The sequence below is a fragment of the Chelmon rostratus genome, chromosome 15 (genome assembly GCF_017976325.1).
Source record: "Chelmon rostratus isolate fCheRos1 chromosome 15, fCheRos1.pri, whole genome shotgun sequence".
Lineage (NCBI taxonomy): Eukaryota > Metazoa > Chordata > Actinopteri > Chaetodontiformes > Chaetodontidae > Chelmon > Chelmon rostratus.
The window spans coordinates 1,727,501-1,747,500 of NC_055672.1; the positions used below are offsets into that span (position 1 = coordinate 1,727,501).

Consider the following 20,000-nt stretch of genomic DNA (forward strand, 5'->3'; position numbering starts at 1 on the left):
CAAAAAATCAACACGAGAAACAACCAGAAGACAAAGAATCAAAGTAGAAAAACAAGAAAAGCACATTCTCACACACACACACACACGCACACGCACACACACACACACACGCACACACACACACACACACACACACAGCGTCAGATGCTCTGGTAGTAATTACAGCCTACAGTGGTCCTTTTTTATCTTTTTTATTTAAGAACAAGATGGAGAATCTTTGATCAGAAACTAAGAGAGAGAGGGCATGTCTGTGTGTGTGTGTGTGTGTGTGTGTGTGTGTGTGTGTGTGTGTGTGTGTGTGTGTGTGTTTACCCAGTAAGTGTGTGTGCCTTGATGTACGAATACAAATGAGAGAAATGATATCAAAATGTGGTTTTGATTGTGTGGCTTTGAGAACAGAGAGGGGGAGGGGGATGTAATTAAGTCAGCAGGAGGACTGTGTGTGTGTGTTAGTGTGTGTGTTAGTGTGTGTTAGTGTGTGTGTGTCCACATGATTGTTTGTGGTTTTATGTGTTTATTCTTTGTGTCCTGGTTTATTCATTTGTATTCATGTGTAAGTCCATATGTCTGTGAGAGTGTGTGTATGTTCTGTGTGTGTGTGTGTGTGTGTGTGTGTGTGTGTGTGTGTGCGTGTGTGTGTTTCCCATCGCAGCAGAATTCCTTCACCAGCTTCACGTAATGAGAAAATAAAGAGCGCCCAGTGTTTCAGAGCCTCCCTTCAATCGGCAGCATCCTCCTTCACTGACAAAACACATCAGATTCCTGTGCTTTTATTTTGAAAAACGACCATCTCTCTTCTGTTTTGTTTCATGTCGCAGGATTTACTATCATGTTTTAGTTCATGTTAATGTTCCTCACAGTAGGAAATGAGTTGGGAAAGTGAGGAAATGAAGCATGTTTTGTCAGAGCTGGAGTTCCAGCTGCAGACAGCGCTCGTCCTGGTTTCCTGTTTCTGCAGGAAGTGCACAGGAAACGACTTTCCTTTAACGATGACGGAGAGAAAAATCAAAATGATGGTGCAGACGTGTTAAAGACGGAGCGCTGTGCTGTGTTTGTTAATGGCAGGACGAGGTTTGTTTATGTTTGTGTGTCTGTATTAATGAACGTTATGTGTCAGCTGAGATAAAACTGAGCTTAAAAAAACAAATTAAGGAAATTTGAAAAGAGAAAATAATAGAAACAATGACGACGTGTGTATAAACACCCAGTAACAAAAATGATAAGGAAAAAATGAGCTTCAGGCTTTAACCCAGCGGGGCCGTTATTAACCGACTTACACAGAAAATAAAGCTGAATTCATTTAAAGAGCTTTTCTTCCTGGATGTTCCTGAACGTCTCACCGCCAGCTGCTCGCTCTGAGATCAACTCAAATACATTTCATCACTTTGCTGTGTGAGGTCTTGATCCTCAGCTGACCTGCACAGCCTCACATCCACCTGATGGATCCCTGCAGGACTTCCTGAAGGTGTTCCTCGTCTGTTCTACACACGTCAGACCGTGATGACCTCTGACCCTGATGACATCACACGCTTGTAAAGTCTGAATGATGTAAACCTGAAGCTGGTTTCACTGCTGCTCTGTCACTACAAAACTTTGTGCACACACACAAGCCCGTCGACAGGGGGGGGGGGCAATCAGGTATGTTGTCCCGGGCCTCAGGACCATAGGGGCCCCTGAATTACCCTTAATTTATTTTACTTTACAGTCACATATTTCTTTTTAATTAAATCATTGCCTGATGAATTAAATATTATTTTCTACTCAACATATACTTAAAAACTTTAACATATTAAATATTTCAAATATATATATTTTCCTTTTTTTGCACAACACCCCCTGTCTTAGCAGAGAATGGTTTGACCCCGCTCTGGCGCACTTAAGGCTACGCTACATACGTGCTCTGAAGCGGGAAATTTACGTAAATCTGTTATTGTTATAAACTCTAAACGTGGCGAGTCGTCATAAATCAGGTGCGCAGAAATCGGGTTGCGCTGGGGGAGGCCCTATGATGGTCTCTTGTCCCCGGGCCCCAGCAAGTCTGTTGACAGCCCTGCACACACACACACACACACACACACACACACACACACACACACACACACACACAGCTGGAGGAGAAACATCCCGAGTTTTTCGCAGCAGTCAGTCAAAAGCTGAAGGAAGCAAACTCATTTCCCGCCTCTCGAGGCTGGCGGCTCGTTATCCGACCGCTCCGCCGCCGTCGCCGTCACTTTCCTGCAACTTTCATCAAACTCAACTACTTCCTCTAATAATCACTGCCGCCACATCCATGTTTAACAAGGTAATATGACACAAACCCTCCGTGGCTTCCAAAAAAAAAAAAGAAAAAGAAAAGAAAAACACCCACTTTAAATATTCACTTTCACCATCCGCATAATTAAATATTTGAAAAATATCAGGAATGGAAAATTAAAAGAGAAAAAGCCCGCCGCCACCACTATCAATTTATTCCCTCTCTCAGAGTGCATTAGAAACGTCAGATTGCCGTTGGCAAAGACACAGAAAGAGCTCTGTGTTTTTTTTTAAACTCACTTTATAAATTACATTTTGGAGTGCTTTGGCATGCGGCTGCCACGGAGAGCAGACAGCGTTAATTATTTCTTATTGGGATCGGCGGCGATTATTTGCATATTTCATTTAGCTGTTATAGATGTTGCAGGTGGGAGGGAGGAGAACAGGGCGTGCGAGACACTTTTCACTTTGTGTCTCAACAACTTTTGCATGAAAAAAAAAAAAAAAAAAGCCCAGGATGGATTCACTGACCGCATGTGTTCAGAGGAGCGTTAATTCAGGCGGATTTCAGTCATTTTCATGAGCCGCGGCAGATTATCGGTGATAATTAACAACATCAGCTTTCAATACCGCGCAGCCTCTGATGCAAAAAGGTCAGAAAGCAGTTTTAAGAACCTCGGCGTGCTCGACTTTGTCTGGTAAAACATCAATTAAAACGTCGTTTATACTCAACGGGCATCAGGATGTGACAACAACAACAACAGAAAGTCCAACTTTTTGAAGCTTAATGGAAAAACTGATTCCACCTGGAGAGGAGGGAGTCACTTATCTGGTCAGAATAATGAAATTATTCTAACGTTTAGAGAAAGAAACAATATTTGACTCCTCCTGAGTGTCTTAAACAAACTGCTCTTATTAACTTGACTCCTGTTTAATATTTGTCCTCCATCGCAGACTTAATTTAATCCAAATATGAATTTAACACTGAATCTGTTGGAGTGATGGGATGTTCACTGACTGAGGATCAGCTCTCTCATCCTTTTGCACAGCATTACATCCTTAAACAGAATTTTTATTATTATTTTGTATCCCTTTTTATTGTCTATTTGTTCTATTTCTACGTCTCCTTTTCAGTCTTGCTGTCCGTAACAAGTTAATTTCCATCAATGAAGTTTTATCTTATCTTAAACCAGAGGTCACATGTACTAACTGTGTACTCCTGACTCACACAAACTAATAACTAATTGTTGTTGATCATTGTTCGTGTGTAGAGCCATGTGTGTTAGTGTATGTGTATGCTCTTTATCTCTCTTCTACTGCTCTGATTCATTTTCATTCATTTAAAGCAGGCATCTCAAACCGGTTCCATAAAGGGCCGCGTGGCTGCAGGTTTTCATTCCAACCCAGGAGGAGCACATCAGGCCAACCAATCAACATCAAGGGATCACTTAGTTATCAGCTGAAGACTGAGATCAGCTGATTAATTGATTCCAGCCTGGTGTGCTCCTCCTGGGTTGGAATGAAAACTTGCAGCCATGCGGCCCTTTATGGAACCGGTTTGAGATGCCTGATTTAAAGCAACAAACAAAATGAAGATTTCAGTTTTATTTAAAGTGAGAGAGGATTTTTGTTTATTTATCAGAGTCAGACGTCAAATATTTGAAACTCAGGGCGGCTAAAGAGTGAAATTAAACAAATTATGGCAGAATTTCAGTGAATAATGAGAAATGAATATCGCTGTTAGTGAATCGTTTGTAATCCGCCTTTACATTGTCTTCAATCGTGACCTGCTAATCTAACGTGTCACCTCTTACATTAAAAGCTCTTTATTACAGCTTTGTCGTATTAAAAATGCATTAATTTCTCTTCACTTGCACCAAACTGCTGAATGCTGACAGAAAAATGAACTTTGCTGCTTCAGGCTGAATCTCAGGTTTATGAAATGATGCACGATATCTGGATTTGTTCTTTTGAGCGTTGCGCTCGATGATGATGATGATGATGATGCAGCGTTAACAGGACATTTGTGAATTCTTTAAATTGTGGACATTTATGAGGACTATCAGAGCTGAATATGTTAAATATTATGTATATTTTCCTGATCCTGCAAACTTTGTTCGTCTGGTTTATTTGAGAGAGTGAAGCTCGGTGTTGAAACTCGCTGCTGCTGCTGGTGCTGCTGCTGCTGCTGTGCAGCGTGAAAACCCTGCAGCTGCAAACACTCAGTTTATCACTTTCAAATGACCTGGAAATGCAGCTTTGCAGATCTTAAACCAGGGATTAACACCAACACTGAGATTTTTTTTTGAACAAATTATCTTGATAGAGTGTTACTGTGTGGTTAAACTAACTCCCCAAACTTCCCAACTTTAATCTTAATTTATGTAAAGTGCTGTGTGGTGGAGCTCCGGGAGCGGGACGAGCCGTCTGATTGGCTCTATCAGGTATCAGGCAGGAGTCCAACACTCGGTAATTTGATTTAAAAAGCTCGTAATAACCCGAGGTCAATATTTAAATCACTCAGAGGGGGAGAAGAGCCGCTCTGCATGTTCAGGATGCTTCAATCTCCACGCTCAGAGTCAACCGGCCGGATCTCTATCGCTCCTCTCCTCCTCCTCTGCTCCCCGTGCTCCTCTTTTCTTCTTCTCCTCATCTTATCCTCCTCTCCCTCTTACTTTGTCTGGATTTCTCCTGCCCTGCTGCTGTTGCTCCTCATTCTCATCTGTTGAAACATCTCAGTTCTCTCGTCAGCCTGAATAAATATTTATTATTATTAACTTTCATGCTGCTTTATTACAGAAAATGTAAATTTAGTCTTTATGAACCTTTGTGTCCTCTGTCTGCATGTCTGAGGATGTGACTCTAAACCAAAAGGTATTAATGAAATTAAAAAGAAGAACTGCTGTGAAAAGTCTCCTCTGTGGTGAGTTCAATGTTGCTCCGAGATTCCACGATTGGAGAACAACAACACGAACTCTTGTACTGAGATGATCGGCCAATTAATCAGCTGACTTAAAATTAATCTTAAACAACTCTGATTCGTTCATTAATTGTCATTAAGTGCGTTTACTTTCGTTAAAAGTCTTTTTTTAAAGCCCAAATGGCTCAGATTGGCTGCTGTTCCCTGTTTTATGTGACTGTAAACTGGATAAAAAAGGACATTTGAAGCCGTCAAACCGTTTTCTCAACAGTTAAATAAAATAAATATCTGAAAGATGAATTTACCATTATTATTATCATCATCATCATCATCATCGTCTGCAGCTCTTATTAAATCCATACAACAAACAGCGCAGCTATAACACAAATAAACTAAAATTAAATTGTGCTTTGAATGAAGAAGCTAATTTTTGGAATTTCAAACCTGTGCTGGAAGTTTACACAGCAAGACTCCTTCACTCCCTCCTCTCCTCCTCCTCCAGTCCACCTTCTCCCCTCTTCTCCCTCCTCCTTTTCATTCCTCCTCTCTTCACCTATCCCCACCTTGTTCCATTCTTCCCCTCCTGCCTCCTCTCTCCTGCCCCTCCCCCATTCTCTCTGCTCTCCCCCCTCCTTCCTCCATCGCACCTTCTCTGTGTGGTCTGTAGGGTGAAATAGAGGCCTGAGGCCAACAAGCTGTCTCCACCAGCTACGCTGATAAGACACACACACACACACACACACACACACACACACACACACACACACACGGTAAACGTTATTTAACTCAGCTCAGACTGTGTGAAGTGCCACCTGGGAGGTCACTTCTTACCTGAAAATTTCTCTTTTTATAACACACACACACACACACACACACACACACACAGACACACACACACACACACACAAACACACACACAAAAAGATGTTTGTGCTCAAAATGCATCCAGCAACACACAGAAAAATACTGCATGTGTTCTTAGCGTGTCAGATTTTTGATGTATGCGTGCTTAAGTGCACGTGTGTGCGTGTGTGTGTGCCTGTGTGTGTGTGTGTGTGTGTGTGTGTGTGCGTGCATGCTTAGGGCTGTTTGGTTCAGCTCTCTAACAGGATTTGTGTCCCCCGTGTCCAAAGGAACATGGTCTAATCTCGACCTATCACCTCTCTTCCACCTCACCCTGCATGACGCACCCCCCCGCCCTCCCCAGGGGAAACGAGAGGTACATTCTAGACTTCCAAACTAAGGAAATGACATGTAGAAAACATACAGCGAGGCTCCGTTCGTACTGTACATGTGCCGTCACAGACGGGAGTTTGTTGTTCTCATACAGGAAATAAACACACCTGAAGTACATAAAGACGCAAGAATACTTCAAAACTGAGAGAAAACTTCATTTAAAACAGGAGATATTTGTGTGGATCTTCTTCTCGTCCTCTTTAAGGTCAGATTTAGGTGTTTCGTCCTCTCTAGTCTGCTCAGATGTTATTTTTTCAGATTATATTTGGACATTTTATCTTGTGTGGGGTCGCTGACAAGAAAGAGCGAGAAACAAAAACAGACAAAAATGGTTTGTCATGTAACAGAAGGCGTGTCATTTTATCCTAATCCCTGAACGTATTTCTCATGTTAGAACACTGAACCAACGGCTCGCAATTTCTTTTTAGATTTTTGATATAAATTTTCTTCCACATCTGAGACGTGACGTGACATCAGTGCATCATGAGGTGATTAAAAAGCAACAGTGAGCACCTGTACCACCACGGAAAGATTCAAATTCAGGAGCTGTCACTGAACACGTCCATTCACCTTTTCTCTGTGTGTGTGTGTGTGTGTGTGTGTGTGTGTGTGTGTGTCACCAGACTCAGTCCAATCCCCTGTAATGTGACAGACAAATCCCACTAAGCTGTTAAATATTACACTGCTTTCACACTCGTATTAAACACCTTCTACCTCTCTCACACTCCCTCTCTTTGTGTTCAGTCACCCCACCAAACACACACACACACACACACACAGAAACACACACACACTCAACCTTTACCTGCATCTTCAATATGCAAAAAACACTACAGATGTCACTTGAAAATCTTCACACATGCACAACAAATCTTTAAAATGCAGCGACACACTGCAGGAGCCGCACAACATTCTCCTTCGACACACACACATAAACCCTCTCAGTGTGTCTGAACACACTCAGAGGTGTGTGTGTGTGTGTGTGTGTGTGTGTGTCCTAATCCCCGGCGCTGGCCGTCTTGTCGGAGCGTTATATTTGCTGGTATCAGTGTATCTTCTCCTCGCCGCCTAATCCCACCACCCCGACTCTGATATTTCCTGACATTTACATGAATCGCCCCTCTCCAGACGGACGGACAGAGAGGAGGGAGGGAGGAGGTGGAGGAGCTGGAAGATGGAGGGAGAGATGGAGGATGAATGAGGAGATGAGGATGCAGGGAAAGATACGAGATGAGAGAAGACTGGATGTAAAGGTCTGCGGGGGTTTAAACTGAGAGAGTGGGAGGGATGGATGCCAGGATGGGAGGATGGAGGAGCGACGGGAGAAAGGAGAAGAAGTGTTTAAGAAGACATTAAGGACATGTGAGAAGCTAGTATGGCTGCCAAGCATCTGAATATTATGATAACATAATGAAGGGAAGACATCGGCAGAGCCAATGAGCTTCTTCCTGTTTGTGTGTTTCACGAAGATGAAATCACCGTTTCTGACCTGATCTAACCCGATTAAACAAAAAGGATCTCATTCTTTAACAAAAACGTCTCTGCAGGGATCCGAGTCAGGCAGGATCGAAATCTGAGGGATTCATCATTTTTTCCTGCGAGACGTTTGTGTGACATAATGTCAAAATGAATTCTTGAGGTGTGGTCGCAGTGACCTTTGACCTTTGAGCACCAAATTCTCATCAGTTCATCTTTGAGTTCAGGTGGACGTTTGTGCCGAATGTGAAGAAATTCCCTGAGGGCGCTCCTGAGAGTCACGAAGAGGGGACAAATGGACGGACGACCAGGAAACATGATACCTCCGGACATGGAGGTGTAAAGAGAGAGACGAGGAGGAGGAGGAGGAAGAGGAAAGAAGGAAAGGGAGGGAAAGAGAGGGCAGAATGTGTGGATGGATGGATGGATGGATGACAGGTAAGAGTGCATGAGGAGGTATGATTGACAGATGGGGAAGGATGGATGGACAGACAGACAAACAGATGAGACATGGAGGATGCAAAAGGAAGGACGGATGGAGAGAAAAATGGAGAGACAAACCAAGGGAGGAAAGACGGGATGAATGGAGGAGTGCAGAGAGAGGAGAGGGAAGAGAGGGATGAAGGACAGAAAGAGTGAACAAGGGAACTATGGAGGGAGGGAAGGAAGGACAGATGGATTTCTGTCACTCCCAGAAAGACAAAAGAAGGAGGGATGAAGACGACATAAAAGACAGAGGTCAGACGCCTTGTCATCGACATGTGTTAAAACCAGTAACAACAAGCTCTTATGAGCACCAAGAGACACCACACACACACACACACACACACACACACACACGCAGCATTACTCAGTGGAGACTCGTTAAGGCCCAGCCTAAATTAATGACCTCACACCGCACCTGTTGTTACTACAGCGACCATATCAGCAAATAATTAATAGAGGAGCAGCGATGAAATACGTTCAGGAGGGACTGAATTGAATCATAAACGAGCAAAAGTTGACCGAACGACCTCGACAGGAGGTCCGTTCAGTAGCTTCTTCTGATGGAAAGTCTTTTGGCTGAAGAAGACCATGAGACGCAGCTGAAAGCCCCGAAGCCTGCATGTTAGCGCATCCATCTCCATGACAACCGCGGCAGTCAACAAACAAACAACTCAAATATACAATCGAATTGGAAAAAACACGGACAAGAGACACACAAGCAGAGCTTCTGCTGTCCAGTGATTAGCCACGTCCGAAACACGCTGAAGTCTCTCTGGTCGATGACTTTTGGTGGATTAATTTTAAGATATCTGAGCGACGAAATGACTGAATCACCAGCGGTGAATGAAGTTAAACAGCTAAAAGCACCTGCGTTCAGCATTGAGTCAAACAGGTGATTAAATCCAGCCAAGAGGAAGCAGAAGAACGTCGGCCATGTTTGTTAAAATCTGATCACATGACCAAAACCAAAAAAAATCAATACACTATGATATGTTCCACCTTAAATCTGTGACGTTTCATCCTTAAGTCAGTTTTCTTTTAAGCTGCCGACTCGTGTTTTTCTAACTCTTTACAGTTAGATAATCTTTGTTAAATGATCTCATCAGTGCAATCATTACTAATCAGAGATATCGTCTTCAGATAAATGTGTCCAAACATGTTATATATTCAGTGTTAGAGACTCCGGCAGCCCACAGAGCTGCAGTCACATTCAGTAAGTTTCATGCTAACTAATCCTAGAGCCGGGTGGGAAATATGTCATTTGCCTCTGCTCTTAATTGCACTAAAAATGAAGATTAAGAGGATGAATTATTGATACAAGTTGGTATTTAATCTTTTGTAATGAATAGTGGATCCGCTGGTTATAAATATTGTACGAGGCTTCATAATTTGATAAATTTATTCCAATTTGCCCTTTATTTTGCCCTTTAGTCAAGGTTACGTTCATTTAAACACACACGCGCGCGCGCGCACACACACACAGATGCTAATAGACAAAAGCCTGCACAGAAAACACACACACACACACACACACACACACACACACACACACACACACACACACACACACACACACACACACTAACCGCAGTGTGTTTACCTACCCTCTGCCTGTGGTCATTCTTGTATCATCTTTTTTACCGAGGACCACACTCACACACACACACACACACACACACACACACACACACAAACATGGTGCCCTTGGTTGACCTTGCAGTCTGCCCCCCCACCTCTCCCCAGCTCGGTGTCTGTGGCAGTAATTAGGCCATGCATCTGATTGTCATTAAAGAGCGCTCGCAGATAATGAACACACAGTAAAGCCACACTCACAGATTGTTGCTCCTCGCGGTCTCGCGGCGTTTCTTTGTGCTTGTGTGATGTCAGCAGAGGCAGAGGCAGCGTGCAGGAGCACTGAACGCCTCCGTGCTTTGTCTTAGTCTTGGCCACAGCTGAACATTAATGGAGGTGTGAGGTTCATGTCTGATAGGAAACATCCCAGAAAAACAAATGTGTGTGGCTCTTCTTTTTTTTCTTTGAGCAAATGATTAAATCTTTAATACCTGGAGATGAACTGAACACTGTTGATGCCTGAACGTAAATCCAGCACCGCTGCATGAGGCCAGACACCAAACATCTGGACAGTGCGAGTGGTATTGACCAATGGACTTGTTTCGGACGACGTCAGTCCTGACTTGGACTTGTTTTGGATGACTCAGTCCTGACTTGGACTGGTTTCGGGGGACATCAGTCCTGACTTGGACATGTTTCGGATGACGTCAGTCCTGACTTGGACATGTTTTGGGCGACGCCGGTCCTGACCTGGACTCGTTTCGGATGACGTCAGTCCTGACCTGGACTTGTTTTGGATGACTCAGTCCTGACTTGGACATGTTTCGGACGTCGGTCCTGACTTGGACGTGTTTTGGACGACGTCAGTCCTGACTTGGACGTGTTTTGGTTGACGTCGGTCCTGACTTGGACGTGTTTTGGACGACGTCAGTCCTGACTTGGTCTTGTTTCAGGTGACATCAGTCCTGACCTGGACTTGTTTCGGACGACGTCAGTCCTGACTTGGACGTGTTTTGGACGACGTCAGTCCTGACTTGGACGTGTTTTGGATGACGTCGGTCCTGACTTGGACGTGTTTTGGACGACGTCAGTCCTGACTTGGTCTTGTTTCAGACGACGTCAGTCCTGACCTGGACTTGTTTCGGATGACATCAGTCCTGACTTGGACGTGTTTCGGATGACGTCAGTCCTGACCTGGACTTGTTTCGGACGACGTCAGTCCTGACTTGGACTTGTTTCAGACGACGTCAGTCCTGACTTGGACGTGTTTTGGACGACGTCGGTCCTGACTTGGACGTGTTTCGGACGACGTCAGTCCTGACTTGGACTTGTCTCATGTGCCTGGTTCTGGTGGCTCCCACAGACGGAGGATCCTGCAGGTTTTGTGTGCCGCTGCTCGTTTAGATTCTTCGTTCCGCTGACGAACGGAACAGACATGAAGATCTCGCAGAACCTCGAGCCGCCGACAGAAATAATTCAGCAGCTTCACACCTCGGCGTGTTGTTCCGAGGTTTTACGGATCAAAGCTTTAAGTGCAGAGGGAGATTCACACAGATAATGAATGGACTGTTAATGTGCTGCGGCCAAGCAGCTAATGGACACACACACACGAAAACACACACACACAAAAATACACTCTCACTATAAGATGTGTACACACACACACACACACACACAAATACAGAGGTGGTAGCTGGCTAATGGCTGTCACTGTTGACTGATCACAGTGATCAGGCTGCTGCAGCTCTAATTGCAACTAAACAATCTGAAAACAACCACAGTCGGGTCCACCAGAGGAGGAGGAGGAGGAGGAGGAGGAAGACAGAACAACCAGAGAGGAGAGGAAGAGGAGGACGAGCTATAGGAAGAAGGAACCAGGAGGGAAAACAAAATGAAATTGATGAGCTGAGACAGAGGAAAGGAAAGCAGGCAGGAGGGAAGGAAGGAAGGAAGGAAGGATGGATGAGGGAAAAAAGGGATTAACAAAGAGCCAAAACAAGTTCAACAGTTCACACCACTCAGATCAGTTTTCCACAGGTCCACTTCAGATCAGGTACTGGAGGAGAGGATGTGGATTGTGGTGTAAATTTTATTTATCTCGTTGTTTATTTGTTTCTTTCTGTTTGTTTGTTTCCACGTTTGGTTGAACTCGATGTTTAGATCAGTTTGCATGAGATGTAAACGTCTACATTATTTTAGACAAAGAAACGAAACAGAAAGAGGATCCGTCTCTCTTTATGCATTTAATTCTTTTTCAATAAAAAATATATTGCAAAAAAAGGAGGACAGAAGGGGAGATTACATCTAATTAACCAAGTCCAGCCAATTAACCAGCAGCCAATTAGAGCCAAGAAACCAATCAGGATGTTAATTGGCAGCCAATACAAACGTTACAGAGAAATTTATAAAGGACCAAGTGTGTGTGTTAGATGTGAGTGTGTGTGTGTGTGTGTGTGTGTGTGTGTGTGTGTGTGTGTGTGAGAGAGAGGAAGAGAGGGAAGGATAGCAGGGATCAACCGAGAGGAAATGGAAGGATATAAAGCGAAGAGTGAAAAACAAACAGAAAACAGATGAACAGAATAACGGAGAGATTCAAACAGAAAATAAAAACGCTGCTCGTTTTTTACCTTGAGGCCGTCCGCTGGGCACGGAGCCTGCCGATTGGCCGCGGGTTCTCCCGAGTGTGCGAAGGGCTCGTGCGATTGGCTGGTGTAGAGGAGGCGGGCCTGGATGCAGCGGAGGGCGCGGAGCATCCAGCCATGTTGGCGCCGGATCTGCCGCTGGAGCTGATCCCATTGGCTGGAGACCATATGGAGGATATCCTTCAGACCTGCGGGGCGAGAGACACAGGGATAAACCAGAGAGAGGAAGAGCGCGGAGCGAGAGAGACACCGAGAGGGACGGAAAGAGAGAGAGAATCAATCCAATTCAGCGCACTCGTTTCAGATGAGCTTGTCTAATGTCCCAAAAAATGTAAATGTGCCAGAAGGCGGAGCGGTTACAAACTGGTTTTAAGGTTTGTCACCTTCTTTTTGTCACGCGTTGGAAAAACATCCCCCGTGAATCATCACAAGTTCACTTCATGTCTGCGTGTGTTCCATAAACAAACCCCCCCTCCACCACCACCACCAACACCATGTCTATTCAGTGTGTATCTGCTCACACACTGAACTCTGGAGCTGCTTCACTGCTGCTGGTCACTGATTGTAACCAGGTGAACACAGGTGTCACCTCCACGTCTGCACACGGACCCAGGCTGCAGGTGGAGCAGGTAAGTCTCCATTACTGCAGTGGCTTCTCTGCGTTCACAGCATTTCAGCCAAAACCTCCACTGACTGACCACTTATCCTCCATTAATACAGTTTTTAACATGCACAGTCGTCCCTCACCATCACTGTCAACGTCAACCCCTGCACACTGTGAAGTTCACTGTATGAATTTTATATTCTTGCACTACTTCAGTTTGTACTTAAATGAACTGAGTGCCGGTGGTTAGCAGCGTCGCCTCACAGCTAGAAGATCCCTGGTTCGATCCCGCCTGGGATCTTTCTGTGTGGAGTTTGCATGTTCTCCCTGTGCAGCGTGGGTTTTCACCGGGTTCTCCGGCTTCCTCCCACAGTCCAAGAACATGCTGAGGTTAATTGATAATTCTAAATTGTCCATAGGTGTGAATGAGTGGTGTGCATGGTTGTCTGTCTATACGTGTAGCCCTGTGGTAGGCTGGCGACCTGCCCAGGGTGTCCCCTGCCTTCGCCCAAGAGACGGCTGGGATGGGCTCCAGCCCCCCCGTGACCCTGCAAAGGATTCAGCGGTGTATAGATAATGGATGGATGGATGAACTGAGTGCAGTTTAACCCATTAACGCCGATTGTCGCGAATTCAAATCCACATTGCAGCCGAATCGCGCGTGCATTCCTCTGATGCCGGTTTGTGCATTTTAAACACACAGCTAGGAACCTTTTGCAAACACTGGTTTCTCGTCGGACCGGTCAAAGTGAAAACTACATCCGTTGTGTTGTTGTTAAGCCAATTTTGTGGCTTTTATGATGCACATTTATGAATTTTGAAAAAAGTATTTTATGCAAATTAGCGACAACAGGCTTTAAGCATGAACGCCTGTTGTCGCTAATTTGCATCATACCAAAATTTATATCTGTTGTATGTGCTGCAGAAAAATGAACAAACTCCTCTTAATTTAGGATCAATTTGAAAGCAAAAACACAAAAAAATAATTTTTTAATATAATTCTAAATAAATTCAGGCGTCAGGGGGTTAAACTGGAGTCAGATTCTTTGTTTGTGCACACAGACTCGGCCAATAAAGCTGATTCTCGTTCTGATTCTGATGAAATACGTCCAGCAGATGTGCTGCATGTGCAAATATACAGTCATAAAACAAAACTTAGATGTAATCTTAAACTCAATGAAGTTAGTCTCAGTTTAATCAACCTTCATGAAATCCTCACACACACCTAAAACGACTCTCTGCTTCGTTACCCGGCTGCAAAAAAGAAAATCATTTATAGTTTCATGATTCTGTTTGTTTTGGGGTTTTTTTATCTCGTTACGATGCAAGAAGTCACAGACTGACAGCGTTTTGTGCCGGCGGACAGGACTCAGTGAACCAACGGTTACATCCATAACCAGGTGCTGATTCCAGCAGCCACGATGATGAAGAGCGTTTCCATCCAAACCTCGACATGATCTCTCTCACACTGAATGTTTCTCTCCCTCGCAGCCAGTTTTAACCCGCCGGCTTTTCTATCTCCGCTCCTCCATCTCACTCTTAATCTCGCTCCGTCTCTCTTTCGGCTACATTCATACGAGTTCTCCTCTCTGAAGGTCGCCCCGTTAATCCAAATATTAATAATGAATGGAACAGAGTTGGGGCTCTGTTAGGCCACCTGTGTGTGTTTGAGTGTGTATCCACTGATGGTGTGAGAGTGCAGGAGGTGTGAATGAGCGTGTGTGTGAGTGAGAGAGAGTGAACAGACCTGATTGGTGGGAGGTGATGACAGGCAGCAGGGCTCTGCCTTCCTCCATGATGCTCTCCTTCAGGGCGCCGCGACTGTCCACGTTCAGCTTGAAACTCTGAAACACACACAGAGATGTTTATTCGTTAGCAGGATGATGATGACACGTCAGGTTGGACAAGGTGAGGCCACATAAACAGGTTTACACTGTGTGAACACTCTGAACTGTCTCATCATCTGACACGGTTTGTTGTAACGTCGTTTCCAGATGTGAGGCGTTCACGGTGTGATGACCACCGACGGAAACGATGGAAACACACCCTGAACTGAAATCATATTTTGAGAAGTGTAAGACTGAACGTGATTGGTTGTAAAAATTGTCTCTCTCTCCACTTTGGTCTCTGCATGGAGAGGAGAGGAGGGGGGAGAGGTGAAGAAAAGAAAACACTGGAGCTAAAAAAAATACAGAAGAAGAGACGGACACAGATGGATGGATGGATGGATGGATGGATGGAGCAGCCTGAGGCGATGTTGGAAAAAACTCCAGTCAGATCTATGAACAACACTGCAGCCTCTTCTGATCTGTGTGTGTGTGCGTGAGTGCGTGTGTGTGTGTGTGTGTGTGTGTGTGCAAATACGTGTATGCAGCATTTCCCATTGCAGCACAGCAGGATGTCAGAAGTGGTTAAGTCTTGAGGACTGAGCACCTTGAGGCTCACACACACACACACACACACACATTTCTGAAAGTCTTGAGCTGAAGTCACTAAAATGAGACTCAACTAGAACAACAGACGAGAGGTGAGGGCGGTCTCACCTGTCTGTCCTGTGAAAAAATGAATAAACCTCAAACAGACACATTTGACATATTTCATTATAAATTTATATTTTATATTGAAGATGTTTGACTTGCACTTTTTTCTTTTCTATGAGATAAATTCCTCTTCTTGGCAATAAACCTGATTCTGAGTCTACGATGACGAGATGTGATTTAAAAGAACAAAAAGACAGAAAGTAAATGAAACAGAGGAGCAGATAGATAAATGTGATCGTTGTACGAAATGTACGAAACACCCAATTAAACTACTCAAAGCGTCCTTCCTGCTGAGGAGTCAGGTGTTATCATTGTTTAAAACCGGCGGCGGCGAGCAGCCCTGCTCCACCTGAGACAGTCCTCCGTCTGCGGTGAGGGATCGACGGGTGACGGCATCAGTCAACACATGACAAGGTCAGACCTCCACACCACCAATATTTATGGAGCAGGATACACACTGGAGACGGATGGGACGAGGTGTTTAACCCGTAACACACACACACACACACACACACAAACACACACACACACACACACTGAGGGCCTGCAGCCAGTGAGAAGGAGCTGGAAGCATGAACATTTCAGATGAGCTGCAGCTCATTTCATTATTGATGACTATTGGTTGTTTTTTTCTGTCAATGAATCAGTTAATCTTTAAAATATAAAATATCACAACTGGACAGATTTTTAACTTACTGATGTAAACAGATTTCATCAGCTGTACAGACTGTTGTTGATCAATTTCTGTCAATCAACTAATCAATCAACTGACTTATCACTTCAGCGCTGCAAAGTTTTAGTCACACAGGAGCAGTTTCAACAATATATCATGTGACGAGTGATCAATAACTTCACTGATCGATCCAGACATCTTGGAAATTCACGTGACGAGTGGAACGTTCTCATATAGCTGTTAACGGGTCATGTGGTCATGCAGACATATCAGTGGTCAGACATTATTTTGGTCCACGCCCGTCCACCGTGCACGTTTCGCGTCGTCCAGGTGTGAAACGACACCTTCTCAGTCCGCGGTGAAGTTAGCAACAATAAATATGGAACGGTAAGACTTTCAAAATAAAGCTTACAGAGGAAGGTGACCCCACGGTTTGATTCAGTTAAAAACAATCAGAACTGGTTTCACACTGGAATCAAACCCTGGTCTGCTGTGTGGACGCCCCGAAACCGAATTTGTCTTTTACACTTGGTTTATCCTTCGCTGTGGTCGTTATCGCCCCCTGCTGGTGCTGCAGCTTCATACAGTTTCCAGGCGTAAGCGAGGCAAAACGCCACACTGACACATGCTGACCTCTAGTGGATCGACAGGTGTATTGCACACTGTGGCGTGAGATTGGGCTGTGCGACGAGGTGAAAGCTGAAGATAAAAAAAGTCCCGAAGAAGACGTTAATGTTGAAATGTTAACTCAAAGTTGAATTCTAACAATAAAGGTACAAATGTGCGATTGCAGTTTTTAGCATTTCTTTAAAAAACGTCAGAAGTAGTTCCACCTGTTTGAACAACACTTACGGCTGCTGTGTGTGAAATAACGAACCTTCGACTGAGCGGTGGCAGCATCAGAGAAAACATCACGTGGCTTCACGCGTTTCTTTATTCTTTATGAAAGGTTTATAATTTTGGTCCTGAATGTTCACCGCCTCCCCTCGTGGCCCAGTTTTTGAAAAACGCGCGCTAAAGTGCCCTCTTGGACTCCAAAACGCGTGCTAACGTGTCCTCTTGGGAGCCAAAACGCGTGCTAAAGTGCCCTCTTGGACTCCAGAACGCGTGCTAAAGTTCCCTCTTCAGTGGCGAGGACATGCCATATGTGCCCTTTTTTTCCTTTCCGCCCCTGCCCTTCAAAAAATCTGTGCACGCCACTGTTTTGAAGCACAGATTTGGGCACTTTGGTGAAATTAAAGTCGTTAATGGTTGAAAGTTAATTAACTATGTGACAGTAACAAAAGACTCGATGAGAGGAACAGAAAGAACATTATTTAAAATCAGGCTTGCAAAGAGAAGGAGATAAAAGGTTTCCTGTCCGGAGCCCAGCAGGAAACTGAACCTTCAACCCCGCCAGTGTTGGTGCCTTGCTCCCCCCACTGAGCTGCACCGGACTAGTTCTTCCTCTCAGGTAAAAGCCTCTCGTCTCCTAAACCGGTTTTAACTGCTGCGAGCAGATAGTGGCGACACTGCTCCTTACATATTACATTTCACAGATAAACAATAAAATATCACTTTGAAAACCGAGCCATCAGCTATATCTCTTCACGACGCGCCCAAAAACACATTCACATATCAATATTATCCAAATAAAACATGACTGTCTGCGTTCTGCAATCATTACTGCCCCGCAAACGTCGTAAATTACTTCAAATCTCACGGCTGATTGAGTAATTTTACAGACTCGGCGGCCACTCTGCCCCACATAATTTCCAGATAAGCTGGTGAAAAACCTCACAGCTAATAAACATAAAGTACATTTATCAGCGCCACAGAAAACACAGCGTGACTGTCTGCGTCTCCGGGATAGGGCCGGCCGATGTTAGGAATGAATTAGGTTGTGCAGATTAGCCGGGCTATCGGAGAGCGATCGTATTTCAGCGCCTTATTCCACGAGCGATTCGGCTCCGTTTCCCCCGTTTAATATATGGAGAGCATAGAATCGATAAGAGTAGAACAGCCAGCCATCAATCACGCGATGATAAGGCATGCAGAGCATGCTTTTATGTACGTCAGACAGGAGGCGGTAATAAGAGGCTGCGTGCATGTATTTATGTGTCTGCGAGGGGGAAGAGAGAGTGAAGACGGTGGAGACAGTCGGTGTGTGTGACGGAGAGGAGAGACAAGGAGGACAGTGTGTGTCTTTATGCATGAACTGGGGAGCAGAGAAAAACTACAGAAGAGATACGGACTGCAAAAAACTCTGAAACACTTTAGAATGATAAGGCGTCTCCTTGAAAGGACGTGTCCAGACAAAGTGTGGAGGAGTGAAGGCTGCTGGGACGACGTTTCTCTTCCTGCCCGCAAGAAACAAGACGCCGAGACCACCTGAACGCTCAGGTGCTCCTCATCAGACACTGATAACAGCATCATCAGCGAACTCTGAAATCCCGCATCACCGGAGACACACAACAGACTTTTAAAAGTGACAGAAAGAACAGAAAAGTGTATTCGGACCAATAAACAGAGCAGGAAACAGACAGGTGAGTGCACCAATCCACAGGTGACGAACCACCACGAGTGTCACACTTTAAAAAGATGTTAAATGGTGGAGGTAGCAGGTGGATTTGGGGGTTTCTCAGCAGCTGTGGCCGGTGGTCTAAAGCGCTCCAACTCCCTGCTCTGATTAACATACACACACACACACACACACACACACAGGGCGCTGAAACGAGCTGCTTCAAAGCCTGAGTGATCAGATTACCTGTTAGCATTAGCATATTAGCCCGGAGCGCAGGGTAGGACGGCCTCAGAAGCCTACCTAATATCATTTAGCTTTTAGCATTAGCATATTAGCGAGGCGCTAAGAGGTGTGCGGCGCTGATGCTGAGATGACATTGAGGCTTGACATTGAGATTGTGTTTTAGGCTGAGCTCACACACACACACACACACACACACACACACACACACACACACACAGAGGCTGATGAGACATGATCTGATCAAAGAGTCTTTGTAATAATGATGATCAAATTGTCTCCATTCAGACTGAGCTGAGAGAAACTATACGGCTGTACTCCCCCGAGGTGTGTGTGTGTGTGTGTGTGTGTTTGTGTGTGTGTGTGTGTGTGTGTTTCTTCATCTCTTCCTCTCCTTCTTTCCCTCCCCTCTTCTCAATTTCATCCCTTGCTCTCTCGCCTGGCCCCTCTCTTTCTAACCCACTCTCCTAATTTCTTGTCCCATTTCATCCCTTCCTCATCTCGCTCGTCAGTCCCCCTTCTACCTCATTTGCTCTCCTATCTCCCCCCCTCCCTCCCTCACGAGGCTTCCTCTCTCTGTTTTGGCCATCGGTTCACACCACGCCGCCTGTTTTCACGCCTAAAAAGGAAAATGTGTCCTTTGTGTTGGAATGGAAACTTCTGGAAGGACGACCTGAGCCTGTTCAGGCACAGCTGAGGATGACTTTAATGTCATAAAATACAGATTTTCATTGATATCTCAGGTAGTCTTCACTTTGTTAATGAAATCTCTGTTTCATACTGGTCACATGTTCTAGATTCCACACATGTAGAACCTGAACTCAAACAGTTTAAGAGGCGACCAGCTGTTACTGA

The 20,000-nt window shown here is 44.8% G+C and overlaps 1 protein-coding gene across 1 annotated transcript in view; it reads right to left on the reverse strand.

Annotated features, from left to right (window-relative positions):
- Positions 1-20,000, reverse strand: part of akap6 (A kinase (PRKA) anchor protein 6) — a 152,434-nt gene that overhangs the window by 98,747 nt on the left and 33,687 nt on the right. The window contains exons 11-12 of the mRNA XM_041954505.1: positions 14,937-15,033; positions 12,571-12,773 (exon numbers count right to left, since the gene is read on the reverse strand). Coding sequence (XP_041810439.1) covers positions 12,571-12,773; positions 14,937-15,033 — 300 coding nt within the window. The remainder of the gene's footprint in view (positions 1-12,570; positions 12,774-14,936; positions 15,034-20,000) is intronic.